General features: G+C 52.1%; 10 protein-coding genes across 10 annotated transcripts; 6 read left to right on the top strand and 4 right to left on the bottom strand.

Moving 5' to 3' along the window:
• The first annotated feature begins 176 nt into the window (after window positions 1-176).
• BCR37DRAFT_230824 (Glucanosyltransferase-domain-containing protein) lies at window positions 177-2,136 on the top strand. Its single transcript, XM_040866502.1, has 3 exons — window positions 177-592; window positions 637-1,112; window positions 1,157-2,136. The coding sequence occupies exons 1-3, from the start codon at window positions 383-385 to the stop codon at window positions 1,908-1,910; spliced, it is 1,440 nt and encodes a 479-aa protein (XP_040721859.1). The 5' UTR covers window positions 177-382; the 3' UTR covers window positions 1,911-2,136.
• BCR37DRAFT_384722 (60S ribosomal protein L5) lies at window positions 1,981-3,340 on the bottom strand. Its single transcript, XM_040870286.1, has one exon. The coding sequence runs from the start codon at window positions 3,254-3,256 to the stop codon at window positions 2,363-2,365; it is 894 nt and encodes a 297-aa protein (XP_040721858.1). The 5' UTR covers window positions 3,257-3,340; the 3' UTR covers window positions 1,981-2,362.
• Window positions 3,341-3,834: 494 nt separating this feature from the next.
• Window positions 3,835-4,803, bottom strand: BCR37DRAFT_395937 (uncharacterized protein; the record flags this gene model as incomplete). The annotated part of the gene is made up of 3 exons (XM_040871691.1): window positions 3,835-4,097; window positions 4,156-4,627; window positions 4,675-4,803. The coding sequence occupies 3 exons, from the start codon at window positions 4,801-4,803 to the stop codon at window positions 3,835-3,837; spliced, it is 864 nt and encodes a 287-aa protein (XP_040721857.1).
• Window positions 4,804-5,076: 273 nt separating this feature from the next.
• On the top strand, window positions 5,077-5,696 carry BCR37DRAFT_384719 (uncharacterized protein). Its single transcript, XM_040870285.1, has one exon. The coding sequence runs from the start codon at window positions 5,130-5,132 to the stop codon at window positions 5,676-5,678; it is 549 nt and encodes a 182-aa protein (XP_040721856.1). The 5' UTR covers window positions 5,077-5,129; the 3' UTR covers window positions 5,679-5,696.
• Window positions 5,436-6,111, bottom strand: BCR37DRAFT_384715 (uncharacterized protein). The gene is made up of 3 exons (XM_040870284.1): window positions 6,018-6,111; window positions 5,896-5,980; window positions 5,436-5,854 (listed from the first exon to the last, which is right to left on the bottom strand). Exons 1-3 carry the CDS (start codon window positions 6,069-6,071, stop codon window positions 5,730-5,732), a joined length of 264 nt encoding a protein of 87 aa, XP_040721855.1. The 5' UTR covers window positions 6,072-6,111; the 3' UTR covers window positions 5,436-5,729.
• On the top strand, window positions 5,942-7,529 carry BCR37DRAFT_230751 (uncharacterized protein). The gene has a single exon (XM_040866499.1). The coding sequence runs from the start codon at window positions 6,205-6,207 to the stop codon at window positions 7,486-7,488; it is 1,284 nt and encodes a 427-aa protein (XP_040721854.1). The 5' UTR covers window positions 5,942-6,204; the 3' UTR covers window positions 7,489-7,529.
• On the bottom strand, window positions 7,530-10,143 carry BCR37DRAFT_230781 (DNA replication licensing factor MCM2). Its single transcript, XM_040866500.1, has 3 exons — window positions 10,042-10,143; window positions 9,897-9,994; window positions 7,530-9,852 (listed from the first exon to the last, which is right to left on the bottom strand). The coding sequence occupies exons 2-3, from the start codon at window positions 9,982-9,984 to the stop codon at window positions 7,571-7,573; spliced, it is 2,370 nt and encodes a 789-aa protein (XP_040721853.1). The 5' UTR covers window positions 9,985-9,994; window positions 10,042-10,143; the 3' UTR covers window positions 7,530-7,570.
• A 75-nt stretch (window positions 10,144-10,218) lies between these two features.
• On the top strand, window positions 10,219-11,476 carry BCR37DRAFT_384712 (uncharacterized protein). Its single transcript, XM_040870283.1, has one exon. It carries the CDS (start codon window positions 10,262-10,264, stop codon window positions 11,408-11,410), a length of 1,149 nt encoding a protein of 382 aa, XP_040721852.1. The 5' UTR covers window positions 10,219-10,261; the 3' UTR covers window positions 11,411-11,476.
• Window positions 11,477-11,752: 276 nt separating this feature from the next.
• On the top strand, window positions 11,753-13,498 carry BCR37DRAFT_230383 (guanine nucleotide-binding protein subunit alpha). Its single transcript, XM_040866496.1, has 3 exons — window positions 11,753-12,214; window positions 12,257-12,599; window positions 12,650-13,498. Exons 1-3 carry the CDS (start codon window positions 12,094-12,096, stop codon window positions 13,248-13,250), a joined length of 1,065 nt encoding a protein of 354 aa, XP_040721851.1. The 5' UTR covers window positions 11,753-12,093; the 3' UTR covers window positions 13,251-13,498.
• Window positions 13,499-14,503: 1,005 nt separating this feature from the next.
• BCR37DRAFT_230386 (uncharacterized protein) lies at window positions 14,504-15,564 on the top strand. Its single transcript, XM_040866497.1, has one exon. The coding sequence runs from the start codon at window positions 14,707-14,709 to the stop codon at window positions 15,400-15,402; it is 696 nt and encodes a 231-aa protein (XP_040721850.1). The 5' UTR covers window positions 14,504-14,706; the 3' UTR covers window positions 15,403-15,564.
• The last annotated feature ends 4,236 nt before the right edge of the window (window positions 15,565-19,800 follow it).

Below are 19,800 nucleotides of genomic sequence, written 5' to 3'. Positions count from 1 at the left end.
TTCTTTCCAAGCAGAGTACCATGCTGCATCGACAAAGACCAGCTGCTAAAGTCCTGGGTGGCATCACATTGGCGGTGCAAGATCTGGAAGGACTAATTGACAACACAGATTTTGCTGAGTCTGTGAAAGCCGAAGCGGCCTTATGTGCGGATGATCTGTCTCTTCAATGCCGAGCCTCAGTCTACATGAAGGACGCCTCTCGGAGATGGGCCTGCTACGGTGCCAGCTGATGACTCGAGTTCATGGCTCAAGTGTCCCAATTTAGCTCCTCCCACGCCGCAAAACTTCCAAAAAAGGGAGACAGCGGCAACAAGCAACAACGAGACCAACACACCAAAAGACACTCGCTTTCCCCCTCCAGTCCCTCGCTTACTCCGCCCAGATGCATTTCAGCATCGCAGTCCTGTCCCTCGCAGCAGCATGCTTTTCCCAGGTGGCCGCACAATCGAGTGTCAGCAAGTCAGAAACCCCTTTGGCTACAAAGCCAGTCTCCACCGCCGCCTCACAGGCCACTACCCCCATCACCATCAAGGGCAACACCTTCATGCGCGGCAATGAGCGCTTCTTCCTTGTTGGTGTTGACTACCAGCCCGTACGGCCCTCAATTGAACAAAGTGCAAAGCTAACCAAAATCAGGGAGGCTCCAGCGACTTGACTGACCCTCTGAGCAACCCTACTATCTGCGCCCGTGACATTGCAGTCATGCAGACGCTTGGTATCAACACTATTCGCATCTACACGGTGGACAACTCTGTCGACCACGACGAGTGTATGAGTCTCCTGAGCAAAGCCGGAATTTACCTCGTGCTTGACATCAACACGCCCCAATCTTCCCTCAACAGGAACGATGCAGCCTCTTCTTACAATCTTGCTTACATGCAGCACTTGTTTGCTACAGTGGATGCATTCAAAAAGTACCCTAATGTTCTCGGCTTTTTCGCAGGCAATGAAGTCATCAATGATGCACCGACCGTGGGCACCGCCCCATGGATCAAAGCCGTCATCCGAGACGTCAAGCAGTACATTGCCGCACAGTCTACCCGTGCCATCCCCGTCGGCTACTCCTCCACTGATGTTCCCGGCTCGCGGTACAAATTTCCTGAATACCTCAAGTATGACCCTTAAATTACAGAATCAACCACGACTAACAACACAGCTGTGGCAACGCCTCTACGCGAGCTGATTTCATTGGCACAAACGTATACAGTTATTGTGGTGACTCTAGCTTCACCCAGTCCGGTTATGACCAGCTCGTCGCAGGATTTAGCGATCTGACCATTCCTCTGTTTATGAGCGAGTTTGGGTGCAATCAATTCGCAGGAGACCAGTCCAAAGGGCGTGCATTTTCAGAGGTGGCCACTATCTACAGCAAGGAGATGACTTCGGTCTTCTCTGGAGGCCTCGTCTATGAATACACGCAAGAGGTCAACAATTATGGATTGGTCACCATCGGCAGCAATGGCCAGGTGAGCGCACTACCAGACTTTTATAACCTGCAGAAGCAGTATGCCGCTCTCAAGCTTGACAAGTCTGCCCCCGGAACCAGCAAGACGACGGCCCCTGCCTGCCCGGGCAACTCGACCGACTTCGAGGGTGTTTGGGCAGAGGATGTTCTTCCCGTCCAACCCGCTGGAGCTGCAGCGTTGATCAAGAACGGAGCTGGTGCACCTCTTGGCAATGGCGGTAGTGGTTCACAGAACGCAGGCTCTGGCTCAGGTTCCGGTTCCGGCAACAGTAACGTTGGCTTGACTTCTTCAACCACTTCTGGCAGTGCACGATCCGCCTCGCCCAGTGCCTCTGCAACGCGAACGTCTGGTGCACAGTCTGTCTTGCCTACTTTGTCTATGGGTATGTTGGCTGCTTGGTCCTTGACACTCTCTGCTGCATTTGGCGCTGCATTGTTCTTTTAAGCTTACGGTCACGCGCATGGTGGACACAGAATGGTGCATCCATAGCAAGTAAGTCTTAGTTTACGTCTAATCGTTCATTCGTTCGTCAGGTGAGCATTTCTATCTGCTAGGTAGTCCACCTGAAGGTACATGGATAAGTAGTCCTGGTAGACTTCGGATTTCCCCTGTGAGACAATAGTTTTTGACGTTTGCAAGCACTCAAGATGAAGCTGACACTGCCTGGCAGAGTACGTAAGAGCATCTGCATGGCTGAGGCTGTCGCCGAGTGATTAGCAGACTAGTCTAACTCTGATGCAGACCTCTGGCCAGATGACTGCATCATGCTCGCTGGCCAGTCCGAACGGATATCAGGCACGTCTTGGGCAAAGCTACAAAAAGCCAAAGCAACAAGATGGCCTGAGGATGCTTTCCATAAAACAAGCGGTAGATAAGATTGAATGCTATGCAGTAGACTAAGCCAATGAAGCCTTGATTTCGGCGATACGCTTCTGGTTCTTCTCCTTGCGTTCGGCGTTTGTGAGCCTCTTTGACTTGTATTGGGAGGATGCCTTTGTGTACTCCTCCTTTGTCTTCTTCTCCGTGAGCTTGGGTGATGGGTCAGCACGAATGGCTGCGTGCGCACTCGCGTAAATGTCTTCGAGCGCATCCGACTCAATGCCAGCGGCAATCAAGCCAGCGAATTGCTGCTGGTAACGCTCCTCGTCATCGTCCAAAAGCATGTCCTGGTACTCTGCGACGTGTCCACCAAAGATGTAGCGACGGAGGGTCTCAGCGTCGAGCTCCTCACCCTCAATGTCCCATCCAGGGAATCGGTTGGGTGAGTGTGGGATGTAGAGACCGCCGTCAGAGGCACCCTTGAGGGCACCAAAGATGCGGCAACCGGTGGTGGTGCGCTGGAGACCGACATCCAAGACGACCTTGAAGGGACGTGGTCCGTCCTCAACGGCTTCGGTCATGGTGAGCTCTCCATCTGCCTCTTCGACACCCTTGTAGGTTTCATCGAGGCCGAGCTTCTTGAGTGCACGCCTGGCAACCAAGAGACCCGTCGCATAAGCTGCGGACCAGTTGGTGAGGCCGTGCTTGATGCCGTATCGTGGGAGTTCGTGTGCATAGGCGGCAGTGAGGACGACATCGCCTTCGATCTTTGAGTAGATGATCTGGCAGATGATGTCCTTGTTGGTGAAGCGGACGACGAGTCTGTACTTTGGTGCTGCGTACTTGTTCTTTGCCTGGGTGATGAGACGCTTGCGTGCGTAGTAGTCTGTCTTTCCCTCGCGTCTGCGCCTGTACTTGGTCTGGAAGCGGGAGAAGTACGCCCTGTTCTTGACGAGCTTGGTGAAAGGCATCTTGGTTGTCTGTAGGCTGTAGACTTGACTCTGGTGAGTTTCTTGGTGAGTATCTGCCGTGTCCTGTGTTGAGTCTTGTTCTTGTTGGTTGTTGAGTGACTGCGGAATTATTCGACGACGACTATAGGCAGACTTGTATTTAGTACTGAGTAGTTAGTATAGTAGTCTAGTAGAGTATAGAGATGGAACAGCTCATGGCCACAAGCTCAGGCAGGTACAAGGCCATCAAGCTCATCCAGTACACAACAAAGGCCTTCCTCCTCCAGCGCCCGAACCTCACACAGCACCAGCTCCATCAGCTCGCGTCCCTCGTCGGCGCATGCTCCCTCCAACGCCGCCTGCTCCAGCTCGGCAATGCTTATAAACCCATCAAGCAGCTCTTCCTTCGTCTCCCAAGAGGCAAGCTCAATCTCCATGAACTGCTAGAAACAATCGCTGCTCTGTGTGAAGACGCGAGCGAGGACGCCTTCACCCTGGCACAGCTCGGCTGGCTCCCCGCCCACTTCAAGAGCTTCGCCGTCATCTCCGACCGCGCATGGCTCGCATCCGTCACTGTAAGCATCTCCGCCGCTCAGACTTCAAACCTGACCGCATAGCTCGACCTCCATCTCTGGATCCGTGAAAAAGTAACCATCATGCGGCAACGCAGGCTCAATACCTTGCTTCATGAAAAGTACGCCAAAACAACAGAGCGAGAGCTCGTTCGCCACGAATACTGGCACGACCTCGATGGTATCCGGCTTGCTTGTGATTTCGGACAAGCCTGGTGCGATGTCTTTGATGTTGCCTTGTTCAAGGGCTTCGACACCTACTGCGGCCTGATATCCAGCATTCTCGGCCTCTACCGCTTCGTTGCAAAGACTTGAAAAGAGTGTTTCACTCAGTATTAAGTGCTTCACGCAACGCAGCATTCTCAACCTGCAACCGCTCAATCAACACATCCGCATCGGCACCCGTCTGCGCCTCATACGCTTGTCGCACAAGCCCCTGGATACGCTGCACTTCCTGCTGTAGTTGTGCATATTGCTGCTGCGCACCGCGTGTCCGTTCGCGCTCCGCATCAAGTTCTTCCTGATGCCGCCGTTTGAGATGCACCACAGAAAGGGTCAGGTCGTGCTCGTGTACGCGAATCTTGTCCATGGCCGTGGATAGACCCAATTCGTACTCTGCTAGTAGGAAAGACATATCTTCTGTATCTTGCTTGAGCTTGCGATTCTCCTCAATGAGCTGCTCGTGTTGCTGCATCAGCGTGTCGGTCATGCGACTTTGTGTTCTCTCATGCCCTGGTTGCTGCGCATGCCCATTGACACCTGCATTGCCCTTCGTTGCATATTCTGGCAAGTCATCTTCATCTCCATCGCCTTCAGGAAGCTAAAATCACAGTCAGCTACGTTGTATCATGCAAGAAGCTCACTGACCTGCAGGTACTGTGCTTGTCGCCTCAAATGCTCCGTCTCGAGCTGATTCTCCTTGAGTTGCGCAGAGAGTTCTTGGACAAGTCGCCAGATGCGCTGTAGCTCACTATTCGCTGTACTCGAGGCGACCATGCCTCTAGGCACACACTCAGAGCGAGTCCTCAAGCTTGTAGCCAGTCGTGTCGCGGGTCTGTGTCGCGTCGCAGGTGGGAAATAGAACAGTCACATCGCCCTCTACCAACACATACAAAGGACAGCAGAGGATGAACTGGACAGGCGGGAAGCGCATCAGCAGGATGAAAGGCGGTCAGCACGAACAGCAGATGCAGCGGGAACACTTTGCAAAGCGCAATACAGCGGGTCCTGTGCCTGAAGAGATCATCACCTACAGCGTATGCACGTCAAGGGAAACAGACACTCACGAAGCTGCTGCGAGGGTGGAAGCAGACGCAGAGCGCATGGATGAAGACTGCACGAGCATGCCCATCGGTCGCGCAGCAGTAGCCGCAGCATCAGCAGCAGCAGCAAGCTGTAAAGGACAACGCATCGACAGGCACTTCCTGGAGAGCAGCGAGTGGACACTGGGACTGGACGAGGACTTCCTGCCGCCATTACAGCTGGACAAGTATCAGCCAGCAGAGACACTGCTAGACCGACATCCGGCAGCTGCAGCAAAGCAAGTCGACGAAATGGAGACGTGTGGGAGTACAGACATCGCAGACCATGCAGACGTGGGAGAAGCAGTGCAGGACGAGACACAGAGTGTCCGCTCAATACAGGACAACGCCTCTTGCAGCTCGCATCTCGAGAGCATCGACCGTTTCTTCCATCCAGCTACTCAGACAGTCTTGCAGCCAAGCAAACGCACTCGAGAATCGTCAGAAGAGCTGGTCGAGGATCCATTCAATCTTGCACATCTCATTAGCAGGAAACGTCCAAGGCAGACTGGGAATTGGCAAGGTCAATTCAGCAGTCTTCAGTCGAATCACCACAGCATGGACATTTAGACTCTAAGCAATACACGCCAAGATGCATAGAATGAGTGTAGACAGAGTTGACTAGTCCTTCTTGTTGCTGACGAGCTTGGTACCGGGCACGAGGAGCGGATTGAAGAGCTGGTTGCCCTCTGCGTAGCCTTGTCCCATACCGAAACCGATGCCCGTAAAGACTGGCCACATACGCCCTGCAATTAGCTCCTGGTAGACTTCATCGGGCCCATCATACGTCTAAAGAGAATCACAGAAGCGACCACGCCAACTCCGAAACCCAGACCGGTTTTGACGATGCCATTTGAAAGAGCAAGATCCCACTAGCCATTAGTTTTGCTGATTGACTCGCTGATGTACCTTGTCGTTGAGGATTGCTTCGCTAGGTCGCTTGGCCTTGGTCTCTGATGACATGCTTGCGTGAGGAGTGCGTCGCCTTGATGGATGTTCTTGGATTTTGAGTCTCTGGCAACTTCTCGGCCTAAACACCGTGACACCAAATCCAAGTGTACAACCAAAGCTCAGCAAGATGCAGCCTTGACCATCGATGCATGGCGCCTTGTCCATCTACGTCCACTACCCATACTGCTCTCGCATCTGCTCCTTCTGCAACTTCAACAAGTATCTGCTCCCAAGCAGTACCAGCCAAGATGCGCTCTTTGGCCACTACCAAAAAGAGCTCAAATACGGCTTGAATCGCTATGCTGCTTCGAATAGCTCGCGGAAAATACGCTCAGTCTACTTTGGTGGAGGCACACCATCTCTTGCTCCTGGAATTGTTCCTGCTGTGCTTCAAACCATTCTTGAGTGTGGTTATTCCCTCGATGCAGACTGCGAAGTCACGCTGGAAGCCAATCCATCCTCCTTGCCTAACTTACAACGGCTCTCTGATGATGGTGTCACTCGTATGAGTCTCGGCGTTCAGTCCTTGTCGAGCTCAAAACACCTCGCCTTCTTCAGGCGAGAGCATACCGTCAGTCAAGCCATCTCGGCATTAGAGCGTCTGGCTAAAGCTCGAAGCCTTTTCAAACACGGCTTCACCTTTGACCTTCTATTTGGCAACCCAATCCTGCCAGGTGGGGTACAGACATCGCTACAGGATGACTTGGCCCTCGCTATACCCTTTGCCAAGATTGGCGGCCATTTGTCATTGTACGAGTTGATTGTTGAAGGAGGCACACCACTCGCACGTCAGATTCAAAAGGATCCATCCAATTGCATCATGCCCGATCAAGATTTGCGTGCAGAGGAATATGAACAAGCAGCTAAGGTCTTTCGACAGCATGACTGGCTCCACTATGAGGTCTCTTCGTTTGCAGCGTCAAAACAACATATTGGCCGTCATAATTTTGCCTTTTGGATGGGTGCGCCTCTCCTTGGCATCGGTCCTGGTGCACATGGCCGACTTCCTCTTAAGCGAGACGATGAGCTGGTGCAAGTACGCACGCGTAATGTTCCAGATCCAAAACGATGGGCGGAGCAAATCAATACACTGCAACATGGTTGCGCAAAAGAAGATACACTGACGTCTGGTGAATTTGCCGAAGAGCTGATTGTGCTTGGCTTGCGCACATCCGCCGGCGTCTCTGCATCACGTTTCAAAGCGCTGCTTGCCGAGGGAGGTCAGATCACCAACTTGTCGGAGCATCTCGATGTTGACGAGGTTTCGCAATTGGTTGAGCATGGATTGCTTGTGTACAACGAGACCTCTGCTATTCTCGCCGATACGCCAGATGAGTGGCAATCCGCCTATGATCATGGATCATTGAGGACAACTCATCGTGGCCGGTTTGTGCTTGACACAATGTTGCCACGTCTGTTGAAGTCCTGAGAGCCCACCCTATCCAGTCAGTTTCATACTTATACTCAAAGTCAACTGCGCTTGCTATCAACATATTTCCATCTAATCTAAATCACGCAGTTGTTCGCGCCCTCGGTGGCAATGTATACTTGGCGAAAGACTTGGCCAGAGACTTTTTCACCGATAGCTTGTTGGCATTGACAAATGAATCAATCGTCACTCGAATAGCCTCGTCAATATGGCGTTGCCTCACAAATTCCGACAACTGCATCTTGGCAAGCGACTCTGAAATACGAATGATGGATTCCAGGTGCCGCACTGTGATGGGGAATGAACCAGTCTTGAGGGACTCGCGGCGCATGTCGCTATAGAGTTTCGAGACTTTGTCTGTATCCATCTGATGCAGTTTCGGCTGCATGTGCTCGCGTGCATAGACAATGTACTTTTTGAGCAAATCTTGAGGAATGGGTTCGGCAATGGCATCTTCGGCGTCGGCATTGCTCGAGGCAATGATGATGTCTTGTGCACTGTCAAACTTGGGGTGTGAGCGTAAATGAGAGCCAACCACAAAACGCGCGAGTCGTTCGTCAATGGCAGGGTCGACTGTATCGCGAACAACACACAGGATGTCGAAACGCGATAGAATGGGCTCTGTCAGCTCGACATTTTGTGAGAAGGGGATAGTGGCGTTATAGCGACCGCCGATTGGATTGGCAGCAGCCATGATGGCGCAGCGTGCTTGCAAGGTGGTCACAATACCTGCCTTTGACACAGAGATAGATTGCTGCTCCATGGCTTCGTGGATCGATGTCCGGTCTTGATCATTCATCTTGTCAAACTCGTCAATCAAGCAGGTTCCCTTGTCAGCAAGCACAAGGGCTCCTCCTTCAAGAGTCCATTCGCTGGTGATTGGATCTTTGCGAACACTTGCCGTGAGACCAACGGCACTGGCACCCTGTCCGGTGGTGAAGACAGCGCGGTGTGCAGTCTTTTCGACGTACTTGAGGAATTGTGATTTGGCTGTTCCTGGATCTCCGAGCAACAACAAGTTGATGTCGCCACGAATCCTGTGCTTGCCGTTAATGTCCTTTGGCACGCCACCAAATAGAGACAGCGCAATAGCCGTCTTGATGTCTCGGTGACCATAGATGGATGGCGCAATGGAAGAAATGATGCGCTGGATAATCTGAGGGTCCTTTGATAATGCCCGGATGCCCTTTTCGTCTTGCTCTGACAACCTGAATGCAGCAAACTGATCGTGTGCCTTGTTGACGTGGTTCGCCTCAATGATGGTGCTAAATACTGGGAAGCCATTTTTGCTGTTGAGAGATGCATCGAATTGGTTGCGGTAGATGCCAGTGATTTCAATCTCCTCGCCAGGCTTAGCCGCATCGACTAGATCCCATAGCAAAATAACTTTACGGTTTCGTGGCAGTCGACCAGCTGGCACGGTTCCAGGAGCTTCCTGCAGGATGAGGTTTTGATAGTTGCGATACACAGTCTTTTCGGAATTGACGGAGAAGGGGCCACGAGATTGGCAATTCTCGCAGTAGGTGATGCGTGTTTCTGAGACGGCATCTTGGTAGAAGGGTCCAAGAATCTGGCCACACTTGAGACAGTCAAATTTGACATACTTGAGCTGTGGGTTGACGCCTGAACGACGCGTCACGACACCAGAGACCTTGACGAGACCGTTTAGGTGAACTTGTCTCAACTCTCGCAGCGTATAAGTCTTTGGCAATTCTGTGATGCGGACGTGAATCTCGGCGTGGATGCGTTCGTAATCTGGGTAAAAGAGCAAGGTTGCCTCCATTGCAACGAGATCGAAAATCTTGAGCATATCTTCTGGTGCTGTTGCGAGAAAGAAGGCGAGAGTTCCCTTGGATTCTGCCAAATGCGCATACGACACCTCGAGACTTTCAGAGTTGACCTCTCCGAGGGTGCGAATGCGCTGACCATAGACTGAGGTGCCATGTTCGTCTGTGTACTCGAGCAGGAACTTTTTGAATTCTCTTGCAATAGCGCGTCTGACTTGCTCGACGGCAATCCATTCAGACATGGTGTCTGCCTTGACATCCGCCAGGGCTTCAGGGGACATTTCTTCATCGAGCATATCGCCATCATCGTCTGGGTCTTCATCATACTGATGCCTGCGACGACGTGTTGTAGTCAGATCCATTTCTTCATCATCACTACCATCCAAAAAGGCAGCAGGTCGGCGTCCAGCCTCACGCGCCAATTCTCGATCACGACGCGCAAGTCTTGCATCGACTGCACGACGTTCAGCTGCACTCAAGTCGCCATAGTCACCGGCATCATCGATATCATCTGGATCATAGGCATCTTGCTCATCATTGCCACCGTAGTCGCGTTCCATATTGGGTCCAAATAGATCTAGCGTGTTAATTTGCAAGACTCGCTGTATTTGGAGAATGTACCTTCGCCTTCCTCATCTTCCTGTAGGTCAGGCACTTCATCTTGTCGCCAGGGCTCTTCCTCCTCGTCTCCAAAATCGCTAAAGGGCATAGGTGGACTGCTCTTGGCTTGTTAGCTTATTGTCTGACATGGGCCAATGGTGCATACGGGTGGCAGGGAGGAGCCTGCTTGTGAGCTCATCTCTGGAGCCGGTCCATCTGCCTGGTCTACATCGCGTGTCCGCTTGATTGGACGCGACATGCTTCGTTTGTGGGTGTTGTAGAAGTCGCGAGTGTGCAGCTGCTTGAATTTGAATTTCGCTGGAGAACGCGAAACGCGAATTTACCTGCATCCAGCGAGTCAACTTGTCAAGTATCCTGGCTAGAGTATGGAAGCAGCAGAGAGCCTGCATGAGTATCTGAAGCAGCAGGATGCGCTTGATAAAGAAGCGCGAGCCCTGTTTCCCTATGATTTTTCAGCTTGTTCCTTTGATGAAGGCTACGTGAAGCAGCAAGTCTTTGCGTGCTTGACGTGCACACCCGCTGTAGCTACAGCAATAAAGGGAGAGGCAGAGACGACTGCTACAGCTATACAACGAGGGGGCGTATGCTATGCGTGCTCTATTGCTTGTCACGGCGATCACGAACTAGTAGAACTCTTCAATAAACGCCATTTCCGATGCGACTGTGGCAGTGATCGTATCAGCGCTGAAGCAGCCTGCACGTTGCTCAAGGCACGCAGACCCATCAATACGGAGAATCGGTATAATCAAAACTATGATGGCTTGTTTTGCTGGTGTCGCGTCCCGTATGATCCGGAAAAGGAAGCGCGCACGATGTTTCAGTGCTTGCAATGCGAAGATTGGTATCATGATGATTGTATACAACAGGGAGAAACGTTGCCGAATGAGGATTACTTTGACCAGTTCACTTGTCGGACGTGCATGGCGGATATGAGGTGGTTGAAGCGGTATGCCGGTCAGGATGGATTCGATGCGCGTGCAGCAGCTGCTCAACAGGTTGTGGATGAGCAGGCAAAGACAAAGACTGAGGACACGCACGAGCCAAGAGAGGATGAACGGCCTGCTAAACGCGTCAAGGTGGACACCGAGACGGTTGAGCCAGCGAATGAAGCAACAGAGGCACAGCCTGCTGAAACATCTGACACTGTCTGCAAGTGGAGCAGCCTTCCCGAGCAAGAAGTGCACTCACTCTTTTTGCAAGAGGACTTTCGCTCTGCATTGTGCCTCTGCGAGGCGTGTGCTGAGCGTATGGCACCCTACCCATTCCTACAAGGAGAGGAGGAAGTGTATGATCCGCCGGAAGATGAGGATGACGGCGGGGAGAGTGTTTATGAGGCCGGTACGCGAGCTATGGCGGAGACACTCGACCGGCTACCGCGAGCACAGGCGATTGAAGGTGTGCTGCAGTATAGGAAGTTGAAGGAGCACTTGACACGGTGCCTGCGTCCGCTGGCTGAGCAGGGTGAGGTTGTGACTGCTGAGCATGTGCGGGAGTTTTTTGAGCGGAAGCAGTAGTAGTAATGATATGAGTATAGTAGTGCAGTAGTAGTATGAGTATAGTCTGATCGTGTAAGTAGTAGCCATCTGAGCTTCTCAATGAGGAAATCCGCCATCTCGCGTGGTGGTCGGAGCACGTGTCTGCGTATTTCTGATTCCTGAGCGAGAAGCAGCAGCAGCAGTAACAAGTGAGTGAGAGTGAGTGAGTTGCAGGCTGGTTGTCTACCCAAGCACAAACCCCCGACATCTCCATCCCCAATCTCGCCCTCCCTCCCTCTACGCGCCCATCAGTGCCATCACAGCCCAAGCAAGTCCTCTACAAGACATCCAAGCAAGGGCCCGTGCTACAGAAACAAACACCATCCTCCCATCCTCCCTTCCGCCAACAAACAAACGCAGCTCGTGGCAATACAGCCGGCAATAAACCAACAGCCCATCCATCCTCTGCCCGAACCTTCTCTTGCGTTTTATCCGCAGCGAAAGGCCACTCAGCGCACCTCCCCTCTTCTCGCACTAGCAAAGACTTGCAAAGTCAGACATCTGCGACAACCGACCTCCTCCCTACAGATCCAACACAGAGACCTTTCGCCTTCCTCTGCGCAAAGCATCCAAACACCGATCAAACAGGCAGTCCCAGCCTAAACCACCCGTCAAACCAAACGAACCCTACGCAGGCCCTGTTTACATAAATTAAATTCAAGATGGGTTGCGGCATGTCTTCAGAAGCGCCCAACCAGGACAAGCAGAGGAACGATGAGATAGATACACAGCTAAAGAAGGACCGTATGCTCATGCGGAACGAAATCAAGATGCTTCTACTTGGTATGCAAAGCTATTTTTCCATTCAGTCATCTAACAAACCAGGCGCCGGAGAGTCTGGAAAATCAACCATTCTCAAGCAGATGAAGCTCATCAACGAAGGCGGCTACAGCGCCGACGAGCGCGAGTCCTTCAAGGAAATCATCTTCTCCAATACCGTGCAATCAATGCGCGTCATCCTCGAAGCCATGGAGAGTATGGAGTTGGCCCTCGCTGACCCGCGGAATGAGTACCACGTCCAAACAGTCTTCATGCAACCCAACCAGATTGAAGGCGATCATCTCGCACCCGAAGTTGGCACCGCCGTCAAATCACTCTGGCTCGATGCCGGCATCCAAATGTGTTTCCAGCGATCGCGCGAGTTCCAACTCAATGATTCGGCACAATAGTATGTCATCTCCCTGACCCTTCCCAGGTATGTGTTGTGCTAATCTCTAGTTACTTCAACTCAATTGATCGGATTGCGGCTGCCGACTACCTGCCCACCGACCAGGATGTCCTCCGGTCCCGTGTCAAGACAACCGGTATCACAGAGACCACCTTCATCATTGGCGAGTTGACGTACCGTATGTTTGACGTGGGCGGCCAGCGATCAGAGCGTAAGAAGTGGATCCACTGCTTTGAGAATGTCACCACCATCTTGTTCCTAGTGGCCATTTCAGAGTACGACCAGCTGCTTATGGAAGATGAAACAGTCAACCGTATGCAGGAAGCGCTCACCTTGTTTGACTCCATCTGCAATTCCCGGTGGTTCGTCAAGACCAGCATCATTCTCTTCCTCAATAAGATTGATCGCTTCAAGGAAAAGTTGCTCATATCGCCAATGAAGAACTACTTCCCAGACTACGATGGTGGCGAAGACTACAACTCCGCATGCGATTACATCCTCAACCGATTCGTCTCACTCAACCAAAGCGACGTCAAGCAAGTCTATACCCACTTCACCTGTGCTACAGATACACAGCAAATCAAGTTCGTCATGGCGGCCGTCAACGACATCATCGTGCAAACCAACTTGCGCGAAGTTGGTCTGCTTTAAGGAAGTGGTGATTTGGTTGTCTCTTGTTTTTTGTGTCCTTTTTTGGGGAGGGTCTTCTCGAGGTGATGCAGGATCTTGGGGAGCTTTCAAGTGGGATTCGAGGGTGCAATCCTGGGCTGGGTTTGTATGGATGAGAAGCACGCCTCGGGCGACTGAATCTACAAAAGGGTCCCTCCATCAAAAACCCCTCTAATCTTGTGCGCACCTCGACCACCTCACAAAATACACTGCGCCTACTTTATTCTTCCTCAACGCTGCGGGTCTGTTCTCTTCTCTTCTTCTTTTCGTATTTCTCATAGTAGTAAAGGTTACTTCAATTGTTGGATTGCTTGGCGCGTGCGAGAAAGCTTCTTGACCGCATCACACCCTACGTACACCACATCAGGACTTGCAGGCCAATGTACACAACTAGTTCAAGGCAAATCAGCTCATCTAAGCCTATCGAATGCTACTATCAAGATCTATCATCCCTCGGTCATGACATCAGCACAGCTTGCATTGCATTGCTGAAATCGCAAAGGCTAGTCGTCTGCGTAATGACACATGACTCTCTGGTCTGCTCCTAGTCTCTCAAACGGCGCATTGTCATGCGATACCACGTTGCGTATCGGTTCGTCAGTCTTGGTCAAGGAATACTGTGCAGCTGCATGTGCATGCCGTCGGGAATTTGACGGCAATGTGTCGCATCAACCTGTGCATGCGATATCGCACTTTGCAAGTTTGCGAGCTCAACAGCCAACCTGTTTTGCAACACTCCCTGTGAGGCTGTGCTTTCAAGAGAAGGGCTTGATGAAGCGTGCTTCACTCTGACATCTAAGCCTACTGCAGCTACTGACGCTTTCCACCGCAGACTCGCCTGGTCTTCCTCTTGTTGCCCTGGTCGACTGCTACTGAGCTGCTAACGTGTCGGTCGTCTTCGGAAAAGACCATTTCATCACGTGAAGGAGGTATGAGCAGAGATGCCAACACAGCTGCTCGCGTGCTTTGAAATATGCCGACCCCTGAATCTGCTCTGATGTGCGGAATGGGAGGAATCCGCACCACTTGCATCTATAAGAAGCCTTGCCCGCACCGTACATCCAAGCATTGAGCAGCATACCAGCGCCTGGCAGACCTCAGAAACCACCTCCTTCCAAATCTCGTCAGCCAAGTACGCAATCAACGACTGCCAGCAGTGTCATCCATCCTGGTCATCAACGCACTGTCCACCTGGACCCTACATGTCTCCCTCCTCTCCACCAACCATCTTGCAGTGAGTGCCGACTAACATGCTTTTTTGGCTGGAGCGGGCATCACGTCACCCGGATTTTCCGCAATGGGAGCCCGGAGGATGACCCTTCGTCTTCAAGCAAGGACCAGGCTATGATAAGCATCATGGTGGAAAGGTCTTCCAATCCCGACACCTGCACCAGCAGAAGGGTTTAATCCCAACAAACCCGAGAAAGGCACAGGGTAGATGGCATGCTATTACGTTGCCGAGGACACGGCCTGCAGTACTAAACCCGATGATTTCTTCACTGCAAAAGATTCAAATCGTCATGGCAAGGGAGATCGGCTTGGTATCTACTGTGGGTATGCATCGGATCTCAACACAGATCATTGGGTCCCCAAGAATGCCAAACCCGGATATCCTCCCACTTGGGGTACCCGGGGCAAGCACTGCGATGTGATCTTTACTTATCGAGCGCCCGTCAACGCTGCCTGGCTCGTTCTCAAGCCAGGGATTCAGTCCGAGAAGGACCTGCAGACCGCTAGCGACTGTCCTTACCAGCTGAAATATCAGGTTGGCCCGTATCTTGAGAGCAAGCAGTTTCCCATGGACACTAAAACGGGTTGTTACCACATCAACAAAGATGATCGATGTGGGGCTGACTGGTTCACAGTCACGGCGAACAATGTTGATCATCTCGGTGTTTACTGTGCTGCAAAGCCTGAAGACTTTATCCCGAAGGCCGCATTTGCAATAATGTTTGGCTGGCAAAAGACCTCGTTGGTACTTCGACGAGAGTCTTTACTCATGGATTCTTTATTCAGGGTGGTAAGCCTCCTCATGCCCGCGAGCAACATGATTCTTGCCGCTTCGGTAAAGCTTGGAGTAGCCTGCACACCACAACATATCAGAGGGGCGTCCCTTCCTATAGTTCTACTTTAGAAGAGCACTAAGCACCTTCAGCTGCACTTTGGTCGTTATGACAGTGGAACCATAGACAGTGCTTCAGCGTCATCTTGAACACTGATCCAGTATCATTGATGAATTACACAGTGACTAGTGCTGGAGAGCTTGCTCAGGAAAACAACAGCTGCAACGCGACATAGTTGCGTTCGTTCGAACTTGGGTCACGGATTTCTCGAATGACGACCTTCGAGACTCGAGAGGCCTGCGATGTCACTCCGTCACGGCCTGAACAAGCACAGCACCGACCACCCATCTGGCGACACACCACAAAGCTCTCATACAAGCCTCGTCGCTGACGCATGTGTCCAGACTGCTTTAAGCTCTTGCTCCTTTGTTCGCTTGTTGAAAAAGGCGAGCCTTCTGCTGTCGTTCATCGGCAATCACCAAATCCGTACACAGGTGTCACTACTTACCAGTCTTGTTTCAGTGACTCCGAAGTAGACAGACCAGTTCTGCCTCATGCCTTGTGCTGCCGGTGCAGCTTTCAGACTGTCCCCTACAGGTCCTCCTCGAGTCTAATCGTTACATGCGAATCCAGAGGGAAATTCGCTGGTCGAACGCGGAGCCAGACTCTGTACTGATGCCGAGGCTGCTAGATGTTGTCGTCCACAAAGATGCGACGCGAAGCCTAGCGAATGCCAAAGCAATTGAGCGTAGCTTAGCGACTTAGCTATACGAGCCCACTGCGAGTCTGCGAGTGCCGAGTGGGTCTGCAAGAGAGCAACGGCCTTCAACGAGGCAAGTAACATGAACGAGCCTTAGTTGCTCGCAAGTTCGCCACCATCGAATGAGATCAGCTATTCAGCCAACGATCAGCCTAGAACGATGCGATGAGGAATGCACATACATGTGTGGCACGTGCGTAGAGATGGGGTCGAGGGTAGGCTGGATCGTATGCAGTCAAGCTCACGGCGACCTTTCCATGGGAAATGCCAGCCAACAAGGGAGATTCAGTTTGAGTGAGACAAGACTAGCATCCATGTGCACGACCCGGAAGCTGTGCTACTGTATGAAGGCCCGTTTCGCTTGATCGATAGCGTAGACGCTAGAGGCTCAAAAGAGGGGGATCATTGCAGACTTTACGAGCGTCTTCTCAAGGCTGCCAGACTCGAAGTTCTTTGAGATGCACAGCACACATACTGATGAAGCTCAGCTGCTATAGCTACAGCAGAGGTACAGTAGCATTAGTAGCAGCAGTAGTCAGCGGTGTCGCAAACTCGAGCTTCGTCTCCTCCAGATGGCATTCGCGCTAAAAACGCTGCCTCGTGCGCGTCGGGCATTTGCGGGACTATGGCCATGCGCTCGAGTACAACCTGGGGAAGCGGACCCGAGGAGCTGCCACGGCCGGCCTATAGGCGATATTGATCACATGCTTGGCTCTCATCTACATATGGTAGACGGATGGCTATGCGCATGCAATAGGTCGCATACTAGCATTGCTCAGAAGAGCCGGCACTGGTCTACTCGGACGCGGCACATCGCTCTATGCCGTAGAACGATACAGACAGGACTAAATCACGGATTTTCAGCCCGGGATTTTCTACCAGCCGTACTAAATCAGCCTGAGGCAGCTCGGAGAAGGCCCGATCACAAGCTTCACTGTCCATCCCGCACGACAAATTTTCGGGCGGCGGAAGAACTGCAGATGAGCCCCCGCATAAACACAGAGAACACACAGCATACATTATATATACCGGCTCAGCTGCACCAGGAGGCCCTTGCTTAGAACCATCTATATACTCAGGGCCCTTCCCTTCTTCATCCCATCACTTTCACCATGGACTTCAGTCGCTCACCGCCAAAGGACATTCCTGCCTCTGCGCATCAAACATACAACACACCCGTCTGCTCATATCAAGACCAGACCAGCTTCCCTTTCCATGCTAGCAACAGCAGCAGTGCAGTCAACAGCAGCCGGAGTTCCAGCACGGATCTGCAGCAACTCGGCTTCCAACCACAGCTTGATCTGAGTATGCTCTCTAGTCATCTACAGAACATTGAGGTGGCGCGCTTGAGCGATGAGCTCGCAGGACTCTGCAACTAAGGCACGATGATAGAGGCGGTGTCCACTTGGCGTTAATAGCTGCTGGACTGTGCTTGTGGGTCTCTTCCACATGAATCCATGTCTCTCGCCGCCTTACCTCAACCCTCCCTTCAATGATGACGACACCCAGCCATGGCATTTGTTCTTTTCGCGCAAGGATGCACACTGTAGAGATGCCCTTGACGCTGTATACTAGTCTACTGCACGCTACGTATTGTAATCCACTCCCTTCTCAGAATGTCCAGTGTATGGCATGACATGACGTAGTGCCGTGTCCCCTCGATGGGCGACGACGACCACATGAAGAGGATGAAGAGCACAGCTACGACGGGCAGAGACGGCCCTGCACTTGACCACATAAAGGCCTTCCTATCTTGGTAGTGCTTGCTTCCTGCTGCCGGGGTGACTGATGGCTGCCTCAGATCTTGCTGCCAGATCCAGCTCGAGATCCAGACAAGACATCGCTAGCAAAGCCCATGTCGGCCTGCAACCTCAGCAATGAGCAAGATGGCGCAAACTCGACTCAGCTGTTTCGTCGAGGCCATGTAACAAAGCCCAGCGTGATCCTGCTCCCTCCAATTCAGCCTATGTCTCTCGAGGATGACTGGGCCGGTCTTCTCCACCCGACTTGTGCTGCTTCTTCTATAGACGCAGCTGCCTTTGATCGGTCATGGACGTCAGCTACGAAAAGAGCACTCTGGATCTCGGCGCCTTCATCGCCTGAACAACGCGCCATTGCGCTCAACTCATCAGACAAGGCACAATCAAGCAGCCCCACCAAACCCTCTCCTCTCCTCCCACCACTCCTACAGTATCATGAGTCGACCAGTACTAGCATACATACAGCGCAAGCAGACTCGTCCGACACATCTCCTTTCAAGCTGGACTTGAGCGCTTCCTCATCAAGCAAAGGCCTCTTGCGCAGTTCGACTCCCGATGTGGTGCGCTCACCGAGGCCCAAGAATCCGAGGCAGCTCATGCTCAGTCCAAGCAGGCCTATCTGTCGCTCTTACTCCTTCAGCAGCCCACTATCTAGCTGCAAACCAGGCAGCGATTCAAGTAAATCCGAAGATCCATTCGCCCTTGAAGTACAAGTCGCCTTGATGGCCGTTTCTTCACGTCCACTACTTTCAAGTCGACGTCAAACTTTTGCAGACTCCTACAAACGTATGTCGTCCTTTTACTCGCTCGCACGGCTACTGATGCACCACGCACAGCTGTGAGCCCCTCGCCAGGCCTCCATCGCTATCAAGGCCAAGATGCACTACCACCCTCTATGGCCCGCTCAAGCCCATCATGCTCTCGGCGACCGTCCATGAGTAGGCTCTGCATCTCGCCTCTTGCAAGTAGACGCCCATCCATGCAAGCTGAACGGCCTCCACTCACACGCTCGACGCCTTCTGAAGTCAGCGTCTTTGACAGCGACACGGACTCTGGCGATGATCGTGCCAGTCGCAAACATCGCGGAAGTGATAGTACCACCACTTCTGCCAAGTTTCGCAAGTTGTTTGGAAGGAAGCGACAGGTGCGGCCATCGATTGAGCGTGGCTTGAGTGCATTGTCGGTAGTCGGAATGCTTTCGACTGATATGACAACAGAAGAGGCAGCTGTGAGGCTCATGTTAGCAGCTCCATTGACTGTTGGTACGCTGGAGCAGTTACTGGACAGCTGGTTATCGAGCCCCAATTCAACGATAGGTACGATTGAGTGGTGAACATGAGCGCAACTAATACACAGACGACAATCTTATCCAGCTGCTCATCTACTACCATGCACTGACGCAAACTGACATTGAATTCTTCCGCAGCCTGACACACTACTTTTGGCAACAGCAAGAAGGCGATTATGTAACACGAGCTGAGAAAGTCCTTGAAGTGCTACTCAGATGGGTCGTCCTTCAACCTCGCGATTTCTGCGATACGGAAACGTTGGCTGATGTGTGCCTGCTCTTTTGTGGGGAGGTGAGGCAGACATCCTTTCATGTTGCTGCATTCGAGATTGAGCGTGCTTTGACGTCGCAACTGCAGCATCATCGCACAACCACACAAGTCGTGAGCAGAAAGCGCAACATCTCGCTAGATTCAGAGTCTGCGGCACTGCATCAATCCACAATCAAACCTACACCCTCTTTTCATCCATTTCAAGAGCGTGCGAGTACTTTGGCAGAGTACTTGACAGCATCAAGCCTGATGCTCCTTCGTAGTGTGTTGACGGTCGAGACGGTGCGTTATTGGGTGCGAAAAACCATGAAGGGAGCATACAATGGAAACTCGCCAGTGCTCAAAGCTCTCAGAGATATCATGAAGCGCAATATGCTTCTTGAGCAATGG

Source organism: Protomyces lactucae-debilis, assembly GCF_002105105.1.
Source record: "Protomyces lactucae-debilis strain 12-1054 chromosome Unknown BCR37scaffold_33, whole genome shotgun sequence".
In the NCBI taxonomy this organism is placed as follows: Eukaryota; Fungi; Ascomycota; class Taphrinomycetes; order Taphrinales; family Protomycetaceae; genus Protomyces; species Protomyces lactucae-debilis.
The sequence above is the reverse complement of the archived record's forward strand: the minus strand, read 5'-3'. Positions and strand labels throughout refer to the sequence as shown.